General features: G+C 43.2%; 1 protein-coding gene across 1 annotated transcript in view; it reads left to right on the top strand.

The window, feature by feature from the left end:
* Positions 1-15,695, top strand: part of ATG14 (autophagy related 14) — a 42,466-nt gene extending 26,771 nt beyond the window's left edge. Inside the window, exons 6-10 of the mRNA XM_019010010.4 lie at positions 3,021-3,250; positions 4,499-4,616; positions 7,111-7,201; positions 7,281-7,366; positions 15,272-15,695. Coding sequence (XP_018865555.1) covers positions 3,021-3,250; positions 4,499-4,616; positions 7,111-7,201; positions 7,281-7,366; positions 15,272-15,578 — 832 coding nt within the window. The 3' untranslated portion in view covers positions 15,579-15,695. The remainder of the gene's footprint in view (positions 1-3,020; positions 3,251-4,498; positions 4,617-7,110; positions 7,202-7,280; positions 7,367-15,271) is intronic.
* The last annotated feature ends 2,925 nt before the right edge of the window (positions 15,696-18,620 follow it).

Genomic DNA, 18,620 nt, shown 5'->3' with positions numbered 1-18,620 from the left:
TTGTCTGATAAATGGGGATTTAAAAATGCCTTTTTCACAGAGAAATCATGACAAATACATAAGAAAACATCTAGAGCTTGCGGTCTCTTAGATGGTGGGCACTACATGTTGGCTTAGCCTTTTCCTGGTGACTGCTGCTTATTGTGATAGCTGTTATCGAGCACTGAATACCGTGACTTCAGTCTTAGGCGGTAGTGCATGGATAACCCCTGGTGGGACGGACAGGACAGTGGTTCCCCCATCTGGCTGTTCATCTGAGAAATAGAGCTTCCAGAGGGCACCCCTCCAACCTCCCAGTCCATCTTGTAATATATCTGTATCTTTAAACTTCCCTGATGCTGCGCTGATCAGCAGATTTGGAAACTACTACCGAAGGCTTCCATTATTCCCACAAGCCACCAGGCTGCTCTAATTGAGGATTTTCCTGTCCCTTCTGGCTGCTCTCACTCTCCAGCACCTTTTCCTGGAAACTGACGCTCACTGGACTATTGCTAGTTTCATAACTATTCTCTTCAGTCTGTCCTTTAGTCTGTTGCCAGAGTTGGCTTCCTAAAAACCAAAAAGACTGATTGCTACTTCCAGCTTGAGAAGCTGCTCTCTTGACTCTAAGTATTTTGTCATTAGTAAGAGTTGGCAAATAGAAAAATAAAAAGGCAGATTCAAAATAGAGCAAAATAGAAAGTTTTTAGGAGACTGACAGCTGAGTGCAGTGTGTGATCTTGAGTCCTGAACCCCAAAAGAGATATTAGCAGGACAGTTGGAGAGAGGTGAATAAGGTCTGTAAATTAGTTAATAGTGTTGTAGCAGTGCTGATTATCTGGTTGTGATTATTGTATAATATTTTCCTGAATTGATACTTTGGGGAAGTTGAGTGAAGTGTATACAGGGAAACTTTAAAATTCTTGCAACTTTTCTGTAAGGCTGACTTTTTTTCAAAAAGAAAATACACACACGAAGAGAAAACATGAAGAAAAACTATTTCTGTGCTGTTTTAATCTTTTATTTAGTGTATGTTATTATATGCCATTAATTTTTTTAAAAGAAGCTGGTGGTTTTAAAGTTACCCTTCTAATAAGGTTTCTTGTTTGCATTTCTCTCAACTTCTTGTGGGAGAAGGGAGACGTAACAGTACAGCTCAGAACTGGCCACAGTCTTATCTGTGGCAGGCGGTAGCAGCTATCTTACACGTATGTTGTGGCAGAAGGAAAGATATGAAGAACCACTGGCCAAGAGGACAGAATCTAAACTTGGTGCAGCACAGAAGGCCCTTCCCAGACTGCCTGCTTCCTACCTGCTTTCCCAGTACTGTCTCCTGGCACTTCCCTTGTGCATCCCACACACCAGCCACACTGAGCATCTCTGTTCCCCAAGCACGCTATGTTCTTCCCCCTCACTGCATTTGTACCTGCTGTGACTTCTCATGGTGGGTTTTTGTTTGTTTGTTTTTTGATTTGAGAGGGAGTCTCATTCTGTTGCCCAGGCTGGAGTGCAATGGTATGATCATAGCACCATTCGTGGGCTCAAGCAGTCCACCTGCCTTGACCTTCCAAAGTGCTGGAATTACAGGCATGAGTCATGATGACGGTCTTGTTATTTTTTGTTGTTCTTGGTTTTTTGTTGTTGTTGTTGTTGTTGTTTTGTTTTCTTGTGTTTTTTTGAGATGGAGTCTCGCTCTGTCACCCAGGCTGGAGTGTAGTGGCATGATTTCGGCTCACTGCAACTTCTGCCTCCCAGGTTCAAGCAATTCTCCTGCCTTAGCCTCCCGAGTAGCTGGGATTACAGGCACCCACCACCACGCCCAGCTTATTTTTGTATTTTTAGTAGCGATGGCGTTTCACCATGTTGGCCAGGCTGATCTCGAATTCCTTACCTCAAGTGATCTGCCTGCCTCAGCCTCCCAAAGTGCTGGGATTACAGGCATGAATCACTGCACCTAGCCCTGTTGTTTATTTTCTTTTTTTTTTTTTCTCCAAATATTTTCAGTCCTTGGTTAGTTCAAGACATGGAACCTGTGAATACAGGGCTGGCTGTGGCATGTGATGGCATGGGAAGCATGCCTAAGGCCCTTGTGCTGCACACTGAAGTACCATTGCTGGCTCAAGGAAAAGCACTTGAGAGACTGAGCTGCACACTGAACTAGCTGCTCTTTTTGTGGGATGATGCCATTTTTACTTGAAAGAACAACGGAAAGACTTGAGTATTAAAGAGAGTTTAAAAAATGTAAAACAGTGTCACTCTTCACTAATTTTTTGTTTTGAAAGTTTTTTTCATAAAAATGTATAATAGGTTTATTGGTATTTTTGAATGAATTATTTATATTTTTCTCAGTATTTCTAATTCAGTATCAGTAATCTAACCCATATAAACAAAAGTTCTTTGGAATTCCAAAGTGTTTTAAACATGTAGAGAGGTGTTGAGATCAAGTAGTTTGAGAACCTTATATGTTCAGCCCTACCTCATGGTTCCGTCTTCCTCACATTGTGTGGGCTTCTGTGCCACAGCTGGTTTGATCTTCCTCTCTGATAGCAAGCTCTTATCTACGTATATTTCAGTTAAATTCCTGGCCAGGCATGGTGGCTCACAACTGAAATATTTGCACTTTGGCTGGTCACGGTAGCTCATGATGATAATCTCAGTACTTTCAGAGGATTGCTTGAGGCCAGGAGTTCAAGACCAGCCTGGGCAACAAAGTGAGACCCCATCTCTACAAAAAAAAATTTTTTAAGTTAACCAGGTGTGGTGGTAGGTAGGTACCAGTAGTCCCAGCTACTTAGGAGGCTGAGGCAGGAATATCTCTGGAGTCTAGGAGTCAAGGCTTCAGTGAGCTATGATTACATCTGTCACTGCGCTCCATGTTGGGTAACAGAGTGACACCCATCTCTAAAATAAAAAATAAAAATTTAATGTAAAATTCCTGTGCTCATAGGCAGCTTTTCGATGTTCTAGCATGTCTTGCAGGTATATTGCATGCCCTTAAAAACCCTCTCTCTTGAAATCCGTGTGTGTCTTCCTACTTGTAGAGACCCCGCAGATGTGTCTTCAGAGAGTGACAGTGCCATGACCTCCAGCACTGTGAGCAAGCTTGCTGAAGCCCGGAGGACAACTTACCTCTCAGGACGATGGGTCTGTGACGATCACAACGGAGACACCAGCATTAGCATTACAGGGCCTTGGATTAGCCTCCCTAACAATGGGGACTACTCTGCCTACTACAGCTGGGTGGAGGAGAAGAAAACAACCCAGGGGCCTGGTGAGAAGCAGCATATCCTTTGAAATCTATATATAGAGAGAGTTATAGGTAAAATTGACATAACAAAATGAACAGCTTTCAAGTGAACAATTCAGGGGCATTTAGTACATTCACAGCACTGTGCTCCCATCACCTCCATGTCATTTCAAAACATTTTGATCACCCCAGACAGAAACCCCATGGCATGAAAGTGTCACATTCCCCCACTCTCCCTTCCCCTCAGCTCCTGGCAACCACACATTGCTTTCTGTGTCTGTAGATTTGCCTGTTCTGGGCAACTTATATAAATGGAATCACAGAATATATAGCTTTTTGTGTCAGACTTCTTTCACTTAGCATAATGTTTTCAAGATTCATCCACATGATAGTATATATTAGTGTTTCATTCGTTTTTATGGTTGAGTAATATTCCATCATATGGATAAGCCACATTTTGTTCATTCATCACTTGATGGACTGAAAACATTTTTTACATGTCTCACCTTTTGGGGGTTAATATTGTCTTGTTTATATAAGAGGACATTATTTAAAGAAGTATATTTAACCCATTTAGACCCATATTTATAGTGTATAACTTTGTAATGTGTTTTAGTAGTCCTAAATGGAGATTGAAAGGCCCCAATGGGAAAACCCTTTAAAACCCCTGCAGTTTCTCTTTGGTGGAGAAAGATTGTTCATTTCGTCACTCAGTAAATATTTAGTGAGCTCATGCTTTGTGTCATGCACATTGCTGGGTGCTGGAGATACAGAGGTGACCAAGACAGAGGTGGCCCTTTGCCCTTCTCAGGGGAGAAAGGTAGGAAGCAAGTAAATGATCGAGATGCTGTACATTGAGTGGGTGCCGTGGAAGGAACTAGGGGAGCATCCTGGGGCAGGATGGGGTACAGAGGAAGGGATGACTCTTCCGTAGGGTTGTCAGGAGAGCCCTCTCTGGGGAGGTGACATTCAAGTTGGGCATTTATTGTTTTGATATTACATTATCAGGTTCACACAGGTCAGACTTTAATTTCATTTATGTTGGGTCTATTTAGGCCCATTTGCTCTGTTACATTGCTCTCAGCAAAAAAAAAAAATATATATATATACACAAATAATGCACCATTTATGTCTGGTCATGGAGCGTCTATTAAGTAAGCACTAAAACGTAACAGTGCTATCATGATAAAATCATAAATGATAAACTCATGGATCATTAGTAGTTTTGTTGGAATTAAGGTTTTGTACATGGTGGTTGTTTTCTTACTGCAGACATGGAGCAGAGTAACCCTGCCTACACCATCAGTGCTGCGCTGTGCTATGCAACTCAGCTGGTCAACATTCTGTCTCATATACTTGATGTAAATCTTCCCAAAAAGCTCTGCAACAGGCAAGTAATTGAAGGTGGTAATGTCATCTTTATCATGGCTCTTTCAAGTTTCTATTTTGTCGTTATTTATTCCAATAAACCAAAAATAAGAATGTAAGTATTACCAAGACAGAGAAGGTCGGATTGAAATATCGAGATTAATTTCAAAAGCCTTATGTGCAGATTCGTTTCATTATCTTACAGTTGTACATGAAGTCTTCCAGAAGACCACAGAGAATATAAAGGGGAGTATCAGGATGTTCAGAGGGTTTGCTGCAGATCCTCATATGTTAAATTGCAGCCGTTGAATTCTTTGATTTGTTGTTGTTGTTGTTTTGAGACAGAGTCTCGCTCTGTCGCCCAGGCCAGAGTGCAGTGGCGCAATCTCTGCTCACTGCAACCTCCACCTCACAGTTTCAGGCAATCCTCCCTCCTCAGCCTCCTGTGTAGCTGGGATTACAGGCACCCACGACCACGCCTGGCTAATTTTTGTATTTCTAGGAGTGAGGGGGGTTTTGCCATGTTGGCCAGGCTGCTCTTGAACTCCTGACCTCAAGTGATTCACCTGCCTCGGTCTCCCAAAGTGCTGGGATTACAGGTGAGCCACTGTGCCCTGCCCTGAATTCTTTTTGTTTGTTGTTGTTGTTTTTTAATAAAAAACTCACATGGTTTAAAATTCAAAACATTTATACAAAAACTAGCTGGGCGTGGTGGCCTGCGCCTGTATCCCAGCTATTTGGAGGCTGAGGCAGAAGAATCGCTTGAACCCGGGAGCTGGAGGTTGCAGTGATGCTGAGATCACACCACTGCACTCCAGCCTGAGTGACGGAATGAGACTTTGTCTCAAAAATAAATAAAATTCAGAAAATTTAAAGATATACAGCCTACCCAGTTTGCACTACAATCTTCCTACTACCCTCCAACTATCATTGCATTTCCAGCATATATAAACATATTATTACCATCTTCTCCCACTTAAAAAAATTCTTATTCTTTTTAATTTTTTTAAAAAATTGAAAGTTTGCTTTCTTCTTTTTTCTTGAGACAGGGTCTCACTCTGTCGTCCAGGCTGGAGTGCAGTGGCACGATTTTAGCTCATTGCAACCTCCATCCCTCCCCAGGCCCAAGAGATCCTCCCACCTCAGCCTCCCGAGTTGCTGGGACTACAGGTTCATGCTACCACACCTGGCTAATTTTTTTTTGTATTTTTTTGTATGAGACAGGGTCTCCCTATGTTGCCCAGGCTGGTCTTGAACTCCTGGGCTCAAGCGATCTGCCCTCCTCTGCCTCCCACAGTGCTGGGATTACAGGCATGAGCCGCTGCACCCGGCCATCATCTTCCCCCTTTAAATAAACACTGTTTACACTTTGCTTTTAAAATTTTTAGTTATGTAACACATATTTATGAAGTACCTACTGTGTGCCAACACTGGAGGGTACATTGGTGACAAAAAAATAATCCCTGCCCTCTTGGAGCTCACATTTTCATGGAGGGCCCAGCATAAATAGTAAACAAATCAACAGCACGTCACATGGCAGTAAGTGCTGTGGAGAACGTTAAAACAGGATGAGAGGGCCAGGTATGGTGGCTCATGCCTGCCTGTAATCCCAGCACTTTGGGAAGCTGAGGCAGGAGGATCACTTGAGCTCAGGAGTTTGAGACCAGCCTGGGAAACATAGAGAGACCTTGTCACTACTAAAAATAAAAAAAAATTAGCTGGATGTGGTGACACACACCTATAGTCCCAGCTACTTGGGAGGGTGAGGTGGGAGGATCGCTTGAGCCCAGGAGATTGAGGCTGCAGGCTGTAGTGAGCTATGATCATGCCAGTGCACCCCAGCCTGGGTGACAGAGTGAGACCCTGCCTAAAAAACAAACAAAAAAGGTAAGAGAAAGGGAATGTGGTGAGAGAGGGGCTTGCTGTGTTTGAGTGGGCAGGTGTGTGATCATAGGGGAACTGAGGGAGGGAGGGAGGAAGGGAGGGAGGCAGCAAGCAAGCTGTGTGGACCCCTAAGGAAAGAGGCTGTGGGTAAAAAGAATGGCAGTTGCAAAGTCCTGGATAGAATAACGAGGGCAGACAGGAAGATGGGGTGCAAATCTTGTGGGCCTCATAGGGCAGTTGTAAGCCTTTGACTGCCATTCTGCATAAAGCAGATGACAGTTGTATAGTTTGCCTTTCTGTAAAGGTGTCAAGTTCTTACCAGTCTGCTGTTGATGCTTCAAGAAATAATCTTGTACATTTTTCATTTCATTAGTGTGCAGATATTTGTGTAGAATAAATGTCCTGAAGTGGAATTGCTTGGTCAAAGGGTATGTGCATTTGTAATTTGTATAGATGCAGTATAATTGTTCTCTGAGGGGAATGGTGTATTCTTAGAAAGTCTTTAAGTGCAATTTACTAAGGAGTAAAAGGGCACAGAGTAGGTGTTATACCTAATTGTACTGTAAATGGAAATTTTAACATAGAATTTCCTCAAAAAATGCAACTTTATAAATTGTATGTTTGTTTTACAGTGAATTTTGTGGCGAAAATCTAAGCAAGCAGAAATTTACTCGAGCAGTGAAGAAACTGAATGCAAATATTCTTTACCTTTGTTTTTCTCAGGTATGAAAAATAGGTTGTGAACTAATTTTTACTTTGTTAAATAATTGAAAATATTAACCAATTCTTTAATTTTTTTTAGCATGTAAATTTAGATCAATTACAACCACTGCATACCCTCAGGAATCTAATGTACCTGGTCAGTCCAAGCTCTGAACACCTAGGCAGGTAAGAAGATATTTGTTGCTTTTCTCTAAGTGTTTTTGTGAATCCTGTTAGAGGAGTTGTATGTTGGCATAGTAGAGTCGTGTTCCCTAATCCCAAACTCCTGAAACCGGACAAAAATAGTGGAGTCCCATACAGAAAGAAACAAAGGTAATTATATTTGAACTTTTATGGGTTTTTTTTTGTAATCATGTCTTAGAAAAAATTAATGTCAATCATTTTTAATACCTGAAGCGCAGTTGAAGAACCCACATGTTCCTGGAGTAGTGCCTTTTTGTGCTCTCCCTGAAGTCCAAAGGCTATGTCTTTGGATCTGCGTCTATTTCTTCTCCAGCCCTTCCTGGACATAGACCCCTTTATAAAAAGCTGTGAACTTTCTAGCCCTACCTAGTGTCTGCCCTGTTTCCTGCGCATTTTCTTTTGCTCCTCCTCACTCCTTGTCCATCGTAACAATTCAGAATTTCCTTTTTTTTTTGAGATTGGATTTCACCCTTGTCACCCAGGCTAGAGTGCAGTGGTGCAATCTCAGCTCACTGCAACCTCCACCTCCTGGGTTCAAGCGATTCTTCTGCCTCAGCCTGCCAAGTAGCTGGGATTACAAGTGCGCACCACCATGCCTGGCTAATTTTTGTATTTTTAGTAGAGACAGGGTTTCATCATGTTGGCCAGGCTGGTCTCAAACTCCTGACCTCTGGTGATCCACCCGCTTCAGCCTCCCAAAATGCTGGGATTACAGGCTTGAGCCACCGTGCCTGGCCACACAATTTTCTTATCACTGAGTCAATCTGATCACCATTTGTTGGAGATAAAAGGTATTAGAGGTGTAGGGGATGAACTGGTTTGAAATCAATGAGCTTAAAAACAGTTAAACAAAAAATACCAACCAGGGCTGGTGTGTGAGATCTTTTTATTCTCTCAGCCCATGAAAGCACGTACTGTATGAGACTTAGCTTTTGTTCCATCCAGGCACGCCTGTGCTGGGCGTTTGCCCTTTTTTCCTTGCTCTTAGCAGTCTGTCCATACATTTCTGCAGAGATGTGATATGGTTATATATTTACACTTTTGAAAGAGAACTCAAGAAAAGACAAATGGCGGGAAAGTTCTTTTGGGTTTCCCTTCCGCATCATCCATCTACTGAAACCGAAGGCATTAGGGGAGGCCTCGTCCACTAACGCGTGTGCCTGGCTTCCCCCATGCAGCAGTTAACTTTTAGTGATAATCTGCTTTTAACCATTGTCTTATGCTTCCTCCCCCTCCCAACCTCAGATGGTTAACATTTCCAGGACATAGGCTCCTTTATAAAAAGCTGTGAACTCGCCAGGAAACCGCACATATACTTACAATGTTGTGCCATTTTACAGGGAGTTCATGCCTCTCACCCCTGATCCCATTCATTGGTTCATGAGCCATGGAAACGTGAACATTAGAAATCCATCCCAGTTTTGATGGTTGGTTTCTGTGAGTTTACTCACCATCCTCTCTGTACCTTACCTGTAAAGGGCTCAAATTAGGAAATTTATCCTTACTAATAAGAGCTAATATTTATTGGGCCACTATTTATTGACACAAGGCCAACCACTTTACTTGCCTTGGATATTATTCCTACTTTATAGACAGGAGAAACTGAAGCTTAGTATGGTCAAGTAACTCATGGCCATGGTCACAGAGCCAGTACAAGTGGTGGAGCCAGGGTCTCAGTGCACACCTGGCTGACTCCACAGTAGTAGACACTCATGCAGTTAACCAGTATTTATTATTTCATCACATTAACAGATTAAAGAAGAAAAAACATAAGATCGACCTGATAGATGCCGAAGAGAATTAAATAAAATGCAGTTCCCATTAATAATTAGGGGGGAAAATTACTAGCAAGTTAAAAGTAGATTATTACTAGTGGATATCTATCATAAACCTACAAGGAAAGTTATACTTAATGGCACGTTACTTACATAGATACTGATGTAATTTATGTAATAGATTACATAGGAACAATCAAGGATGCCTACTATCAGTGCTGTGTTAACAGCTCTGAAGGCCTTGCCAAGGCAAAGCATTTTTAAAAAGAAGTGAAGTGTATTTATATTGGAAAGAAAGAAACTAAGTTGGGAGTATTGTAGATGGTAAAATTATTGAACTGGATATCCAAGAGAACTAAGAAACTGTTTGAAATGATAGTTCAAACCAGGCATGGTGGCTCACGCCTATAATCCCAGCTACTTGGGAGGCTGAAGTGGGAGGATCACTTGAGCCCAGGAGTTCAAGACCAGCCTGGGCAACATAGTGAGACTCCATGTCTACAAAAAGAAAAAAAAAAATTTAGCCCGGCGTGGTAATGCATGCCTGTAGTCCCAGCTGCTGTGGAGGCTGAGGTGGGAGGGTCGCCTGAGTGGAGGAGCCCCAGGCTGCAGGAGTTTGTGCCACTGCACTCCAACCTGGATGACAGAATGAAGCCCTGTCTCTTCACAAAGAAAAAGATAAACATACAAAAAACAGTTGCTGTCTTGTGTGCCAACAACAACCAGTTTGGAAATTTAATGGAAAAAGTATTCCTTTTACTGTAGCAGCAAAAACTATAAATTCTATAGCAGTGATCTTAATAAAATATATGTAAAATGATTATAAAAATTATGAAGCTTATTTTTATTCCACATGTATTATTTGAATGGCTCTACACACCGTATGAGGAGTGGAGCTGAAAGAAAGCCACAGGCAGGGAAAACCCTTATGATTTTCCAGGATGAGAAGGCTCAGTGTTGCAAAAGGGCTACTTCTCAAAAGGAAGACTGATCGTATTTCATGGAGCTTTGACAAGCTGATTCTAAAGTTCAACTAGAAGTATAGTCTGCAAGGAAGTTTTGAAAACAATAATGAGGGATGGGGTTGGTTCATTTAAAACATAGCATAAAGGTAATTAAAACAGAGTGCTGTTAGCATGCAAATAGGTGGAGTGATTAGAGGAAGAGAATAGTCCCGAAACAGACTCTTGTATATGTGGAAATATAATCTTATGATAGAGGAGGTGTTGAATCACATAATGGTTCAGTAGTGTTGGGCCAGTTGGGTATTCATATGGGGGGAACGTTGAGTTCATACCACATTCTATATACAAAAATAAAATCCAGATGATATAAAAAACCTTATTTAAAAAAATACAGCTATAAAATAAGCAAAAGGACAGTGTTTTATAACGATAGGGTGGTGAGGGAATTCCCAAGTAAGCCACAAAACCCAAAAACCATAAAGGAAAGGAGAGTTAGAAATCTTCCTGTGTCAAAACTCTGAGTGTGTCTAGTGAAAGCTGCCATAAACAAAGTTAAAAGACATGTCATAGATAGGTTCCACAACCTCTGTAACAGACAACAGATTAAAATCTAGACAACTGAAATCTTTCAAATCAGTACAGGAAAGACCAACAACCTATTAGAAAAATAGACAAAAGATTAAAACATGCGGCTCACACAAGAAATGTAAGTAGTCAGATCACTTGAGCTCAGGAGCTGGAGGCTGCAGTGAACTGTGATCACTTTTGTGAATAGCCACTGTACTTCAGTCTGGGCAACACAGTGAGACCCCCGTCTCTTTAAAAAAAAAACATTAAAATAATAAAAAACTTAAAATGCAATTCAAAACAAGTTTCCATTTGCAACCATCAGTTTGACAAAAATAGGAAGGCTCGATGAATCCAGCGTTGCTGGTAGTTGAGGGAAAAAGGCACTCATACTGGAGGTGAATTTTTGTAGCGGGTCTGCAGTTTTCTGTAGGCTTACTCTTGAGTCAGGTTTTCCATTGAGAATTGCACACACAATTAGGCTGTGAGTCACATCTAAGTTTATGGCCAGAGGACAGGAAGTAGAACTTCAAAAGTCCCCTTTTCACACCTGCTTCATCAGAATCAAAGTGTAGAGAAGATTGTTAATGGAACCTGGGTGGGATTTCCTGTTTCTGTTCAGACCGGCACAACTGAGGATTCTATTCTGAAAAGATAAACTTTTTTTTTTTTGAAACAAATTTAAACTTACAGAAAAATTACAAAAAAATAAAAATAGGACCAGGAATGGTGGCTCACGCCTGTAATCCCAGCACTTTGGGAGGCTGAGGTGGGCGGATCACTTGAGTTCAGGAGTTTGAGACCAGCCTGGCCAACATGGGAACTGCATCTCTACTAAAAGTACTGAAGTTATCTGGGCATGGTGGCGGGTGCCTGTAACCCCAGCTACTTGGGAGGCTGAGGCAGGAGAATCGCTTGAACCCAGGAGGCGGAGTTTGCAGTGAGCTGAAATCGTGCTGCTACACTCTGGCCTGGGAAACGGAGTGAGACTGCATCTCAAAATAAAAAAATAAGTAATAAAAATAGTACAGTCACATACACCCTTACCCAGATTCACCTATTAATATTTTGCCCATTGCTTATCCTTTGTGCAGTTTCTGTATCCATCAATGCACACACTCCCACATATTTGAAATAGGATATATTATAAAAGTGACTTTTACAAAGCTAGAAAGATCCTTTTGTTGCCTTAATTGGTAGAATACCTCCCTGCAGCACCATGAGAAAATGAGTATTCCTGGTTCAGGGTCTTGAATAAAAAGATATCCATTATTCAGCTAAACTAAAAATTAGGAAATGATTTTATAATCTTTATTCCCCAAAGACATTAAGCAAAATAGGATGAATTATTTTGCTAGTTGGTTGTGTGTGCTGTGTCTCTAGCTTGGGGTCTGGCAGGCAGGTGATGTATCTCTAATCTAGAAGTGGGAGAGGCACTGGGTGGAGAAACATCGCAGGGGCCTCTGCCAGGACCCTCCTCCTGCTCTGTGGCTTCTCAGAAATGTAGGTTGATCATTGGAACCAAAATTGTTCCATACTGGCCCCTTGAGGAGTCTTCCATTCAGTCGCTTTTCATTGTACTTAGCTGAGCACCTGCTCCATGCCAGGTGGGTTTCTCCACGCAGAGAACCGGAGTCCACCGGGAACTCTGCCTGGAGGAAATGTCATTTCCTCCTCTCTGTCCATTCTGCCTGTCTCCTGGGAAAACTAAGACCCCAGGATTAGAGAAGGCAGCATCAAAGAAGAAAACAGGCTGAGCCTTGGAGGGAGGGAGGAAAGAAGGAAGGAGCTGTGGTAAAAAGGAAGAAAGGAAGGGAGCAGGGAGGAGCGAAGGAAGGAGCAAGCTGTGGAAAAAGCTGACTGGGGAAGAAAGGAAGGGAGGGAGGGAAGGAGGAAGGGAGGGAGTGAGGAAGAAAGGATGGAAAGAAGGGAGGGAGGGAGAAAGGGAAAGAAGGAAGGGAGGAGTGAGCTGAGGTAAAAAGCTGACTGGGACCTTTGGGGGATCCTGGGGAAGATGAGAGACTTAGCCTGGCAGTCAGTTCTTAGGTCCCCTAGACTGCACAGCTGAACAGAACAGAATCAGAGCATCTTGGGTTTAGTAAAGGAGGGAGCCCAGGGAAGGAATTTAAATTGTGAACATTTTTAGTGGGTGCATGCCAGGAGGAGAGAGGCAGCTCTCCAGCAAGAGGAGGCAGGTGGGAAGTGGTGGTGATATGGTGAGGACCTGGGCCAGGGTGACAAATTGAGAATGGAAAGGGGGCTTATTTAATGATAACAGGTAGCCCTGGTGACCCCAGACACAGAGCGGGAGGTGGGAGGGGAGGAGTCCCAGCCAGCTAAAGTTTTGAGACTGGTTCAGATATCTGAGATGAGCCTGAGGGTTTAGTAACCAGAGGATATTTGGGAGTGGCGCTAGGAGAGGAATCGGAAAAGATGGCTGGCTCTAGAGTAGAACTGTTTGCCAAGGTAAAGAAAAAGGGGAGAAAAGAAATGAAGTGCAAGGAGAAACTTGAGAAGAGGGTGCTCAGAGCTAAAAACTGTGCAGTGGCCATTAGTTTGCTGGCAGAGAAATTCAAGGGGCAGTAGGAAGTCCTACTCCTTTCACCCTTGCAAAATACTGACTTCTGGGCAGGGTGGGGCCTAGTAAACTTGGGAGCACCCCTAGTCTGAGGGGCTCTTTGTTTTTTTGTTTGTTTTTTGAGACAGAGTCTCGCTCTGTCGCCCAGGCTAGAGTGCACTGGCGCCATCTCGGCTCACTGCAAGCTCTGCCTCTGGGGTTCACACCGTTCTCCTGCCTCAGCCTCCTGAGTAGCCGGGACTACAGGTGCCCGCCATCACGCCCAGCTAATTTTTTGTATTTTTAGTAGAGACAGGGTTTCACTGTGTTAGCCAATGGTCTCGATCTCCTGACCTCGTGATCTGCCCGCCTCAGCCTCCCAAAGTGCTGGGATTACAGGTGTGAGCCACCGTGCCCGGCCTGAGGGGCTCTTTGAAAATGTAAATTGCTCACTGGAGATCAAGTGGGAAACCCCATGGCATATCTTCCAATTTAATAAAGCCCTAAAAACAGTCCCTGGAGCATAAATGTTAGCTATTATTATTGCTTAATCCAGCTGGGAAGCACAGGTGTCTGGGAGGAATGAGGGCTGCTTGCTTCTGTAAAAAGTCAGTCAAAGGTGCAGACCTGGTGAGGTGCGTTGGAAGCCAGTGCTAGCCATTCATCATTGTGAAGGCTGTGAAGAATTTGGGACCACAGGCTGAAATGGCAAGCTATACAATTCTAGGCTCTCATTTCTGCCTGCTATTTATTTCGACCTCTCTTATTTTCCCCAAAGTCGTTATCAGTGAAACCCTTAAATGAACCAAGGCATCGTGTGCTTATCTTGGGGGCAGCAGCGGGGAGAGAGCAGCACCTTGGTCCCACCCTGTAGCTGGTTGCAGGGCAGTTCCCTGGAAGGCAGTGGGTAGGGGTGGCTGCCTACAGGGAGGACATGCAGCCTGGCTGCCCTGGAGCAGGAGCTGAGGGGCATTTGAAAGGGAGGGGAAAAAGAAGCAGAAAGGCGGCCGGGCATGGTGGCTCACAACTATAATCTCAGCATTTTGAGAGGCAGAGGTGGGTGGATCACTTGAGGTCAGGAGTTCAAGACCAGCCTGGCCAACATGGTGAAACCCCGTCTCTACTAAAAATACAAAAATTAGCCGAGCGTGGTGGCAGGTGCCTGTAATCCCAGCTACTCAGGAGGTTGAGGCAGGAGAATCGCTTGCACCTGGGCGGTGGAGGTTGCAGGAGCCAAGATGGCGCCACTGCACTCCAGCCTGGGCAACAGAACGAGACTCTGTCTAAATAAAAAAAAAAAAAAGAAATGCAGAAAGGCTTCTGAGGTTTGCTGACTCGGTTCCCTGTGCTGAGGTGCCAGCAAAGAGGATGAGGCCTAAGAAAGGGTTATTGGACTTGGCAGTGAGGGTGTTATTAGGGACCTTTGGGAAATAAAAATTGTTTTCTCTTGAAATACAGTGCAGAAATATACAACATTGCCTCTGAATATATTCTAAACAGTTGTGCCTCATTCTGTGCTAGAAATGTGTCCTAGAAAATTGTGGTGATATTTTTAAATATGTACAGGAACCCACTGAGTTTTCTTTGTATACTATTTATTACTTATTACACTAAATAATATCCAGAGTATACATCAAGTGGCTTTTTGTTAGAATTGTCTCATTGGAGTGCCGTGTATTTACTTCGTAGACACTGCAGTTCTTTACAACAGGAAGTCAGACTTAGGACCAGCATGGGCCATCTCAGTGAATAGGTTTTTTTCCTATGCACGGTCATCACCAATGAAGTAGGCAGACTTGTGGGAAAGTGTGGTATCATGATTTTATTTATAACTTGGGTGGAGATTATTTGGGTAAAGGAAAACGCAATCATATGTCAACACGGCGTGCTGCACAGACTTGGGGAATGAATGGGGTGTGTGGCGTCCCTCATCCCCTCAGGTGAGGGCCTTCAAGAAAATGGCATATTTTCTGGTGTTGAGAATGGTTGTTATCCTAAAGAGACCCTCATTGTCTGCACACAGGTCAGGGCCCTTTGAAGTACGAGCAGACCTTGAGGAGTCCATGGAATTTGTGGATCCCGGAGTTGCTGGAGAATCAGATGAGAGCGGAGATGAGCGCGTCAGCGATGAAGAAACCGACCTGGGCACAGACTGGGAGAACTTGCCTAGTCCCCGGTTTTGTGATATCCCTTCCCAGTCTGTGGAAGTCTCCCAGAGTCAGAGCACCCAGGCGTCCCCACCCATCGCGAGCAGCAGTGCAGGTGGGATGATCTCCTCTGCAGCAGCCTCAGTGACCTCCTGGTTTAAAGCTTACACTGGACACCGTTAACGAGCATGGACCAAAACATGCCAAATCTGCATCAAGAAAGTTCTTCTCCCACTACACTCTAGTAAACATTTTCTGTTTAAGTTAAGATAGTGTCTGGAACAAAGAGGTTAAAGTGTTGTTTTGTTTTGTTTTTTTAAGCAGGGAGACAAACATTTCTATTTGTCAAGTGGCCTGTGATGGTGACCAACATGCTTATGATAATTAATAGAACAGGGGTCGAAGGTCTTTCTACCCAGACCCGTGTTGGTGGAAGGAGGACCTGTGCGTGTGGCCAGTTCTGCCAAGGAAGCAGTTGATTTGGGTTCCCTCTGGGCCCGGGCCACCGGGCCCACAGATATGGGTCAGTGTGCTGGTCCTTGCGGTGCTGAGACTGTTCCTGACACTTTAAGTTTTAGAGGTTGGTTGAATCACAAGAGGTGATTCTTGATTATTAGGACATGAAAGATAAAAGCTCTTTAATAAGAGTTTTTCTGCCATTGTTTTTTGTATGAGAACCAGCAGGCAATTTGAAATTTCTAATTTGGTCCTTTGATTTTGTTTGGGAGGGGTGAGTTACACGTATTTTATTCATGCTGCTCTGTCGTAGTTTGTCAGACATTCCTGTTTTTCTTTCCCCCACACACCAAAGAAAATGAAAGTCTTTTTCTTTAGGACCCACATCCATAAATGGAAGAAATCCTGGCTGCAATAATGTCTAGAGAGTTTTTAACTATTTTCTTGTATTCTGAGGGGAATTAAGCTTATTCTTACCTAGTTGATTGAATTCCTGCCATCCACACTATGAGCATTTTGAAATTGAACTTATCTTTTCTGGGTGAAAATAAGTCATGAAGGTCATTCCCTTATGTAAGCTCAATGCCTGCCTGGGCACAGGGGAAAAGCCACTTAGTTAAGTGGCCTCTGGTCATTCTTGTGGTGTCCACTTTCTTTCTATGGGATTGAGTAGGTGGCAGGTGTTTTCAGGGGAAACCATCCTACTTGTTTCCCCGAACTCTTTGTTGCTCTGAGGACACAGCTTTGCTCAGAAATGCAGCGCAGATCCTTACGGCTGATGCTACTCTGCTCTGTTCTGGGGAAAGCACAATATAAAGAATTTCCCAGCCGGGCGCGGTGGCTCACGCCTGTAATCCCAGCACTTTGGGAGGCCGAGGCAGGCGGATCACTTGAGGTCAGGAGTTTGAGAGCAGCCTGGCTAACATGGTGAAACCCTGTTTCTACTAAAAATACAAAAAATTACTGGGTGTGGTGGTGCACGCCTGTAATCCCAGCTACTTGGGAGGCTGCGGCAGGAGAATCGCTTGAACCGGGAGGCGGAGGTTGTGGTGAGCTGAGATTGTGCCATTGCACTCCAGCCTGGGCAACAAGAGCGAAACTCCGTCTCAAAAAAAAAAAAAAAAAAGAATTTCCCTCACCAGGAGATCATTTTCAGCTCATGTGTCTTGTCATTCTTTTAGTGACAATCTTACAAGAAAACTATAATGAGAGAGGCATTATGTACAAATATGTAAGTAGTTTTTTATTTTTAATAACTGCAAAAAAACCCTATGTAACAACTACCAAAAGAAATCCTATGAAAGAGTCCTAACAGGCATTATCACCATATCTTATGTGATTGGCATGATAGCACCTCTGATAAATCATTCAGAGGTTTGCCATGCCCCAGCTTCTTTTCTCATCATAATAATTGTAGTTGATACTTTGCCTCCAAGTCCGAGGTGCTATATCTTTTGCTAATGGTATATTTGGTGTTTGGTATAGTTTTGGGTAGAGTTGCAGAAGGGAGTTTATTTCTATCCGGTAGTCACAAATTCCTTGGCTCTATGAATTTTCCATGAAAGGAGGAAGTAGGCTTTTCTCGTTGTGGGTGGTTCTTTTTTTTTTGGAGACGGAGTCTCACTCAGCTGCCCAGGCTGGAGTGCAGTGGCACCATCTTGGCTCACTGCAACCACCATCTCCTGGGTTCAAGCGATTCTCCCATCTCAACCTCCCGAGTAGCTGGGATTATAGGCACCTGCCATCATGCCCAGCTAATTTTTGTATTTTAGTAAAGACGGGGTTTTCACCATGTTGGCCAGGCTGGTCTTGAACTCCTGACTTCAGGTGATCCGCTTGCCTTGGCCTCCTAAAGTGCTAGGATTACAGGTGTGAGCCACCGCGCCCGGCCCCTTATGGGTTCTTCTACACTGCTGGGATCTCTGTTTTTAAGTGCTCAGCTTCATGATTGATTGCTGGGCTTCCATTTTCCCATCCAGTTTTGGAGTTCGTAGAGTGAAGATGGTAGACTTGAACAGATCTAACAAATAAACTTAACGATCTTGTAAGAGTTGTCTAGCTACTTAAAACCCTCAGAAGTAAGAGCTTAGTCTCACGAGTTGTAAGAGTGGGATTTGGAGCTTGGTGGTGGAGATTGACTTCAGCTGAGAGATGCACAACAGTCATGGTTTTCTTAAGCCTCTTAGGAAACCATGAATGTGAGATGAAGCTAAGGAATAGAATCCAGAGATCACAAACTCATCCAGAGTACTTCCACAAAATTTACAAAGATGTGGGAACTTTATGGATAGGCTATATTTTGTTTGTTGTTGTTAATATCAACTAGAGGCACTTTACGTAGGGTTAAGTGATCCAACCCTTTTGTGGTTTTGAACACCAACATACTGGCTTACACTGCTGAAATATTTTGGGTTTCATTATTTTGCACTGGATCCACCCTGTAAATACTCTTAATTAAGTATACATTTCAACCACTGTTTTTTCTACTCTTTTTGCTGCTCATTAAAATCTTTCATGTAGGTGCCAGAACCATATGTAAACAGCTTTTTAAAAAATTGAAGCTGGTATTTTGTTTAAACAAAAAGCCATAGAACTTGGTCATGTTTTCCATTTTAAAATGATTTATTGAAACAAAGTAATACTAATAAAAACCCACAGGCACCAAACAGGCTGCTTAAAATGGTCTGTTAAAGACATTTTTTGGTTATGGAGTATAACTAAGAAAAGTTTTGCACATCTGTAAGGGGGAAAAACAATATATCACCATTG

Source organism: Gorilla gorilla, chromosome 15 (assembly GCF_029281585.2).
Source record: "Gorilla gorilla gorilla isolate KB3781 chromosome 15, NHGRI_mGorGor1-v2.1_pri, whole genome shotgun sequence".
In the NCBI taxonomy this organism is placed as follows: Eukaryota; Metazoa; Chordata; class Mammalia; order Primates; family Hominidae; genus Gorilla; species Gorilla gorilla.
Note: the sequence above shows the minus strand (reverse complement) of the source record. Positions and strands in the feature narration are given on the sequence as shown.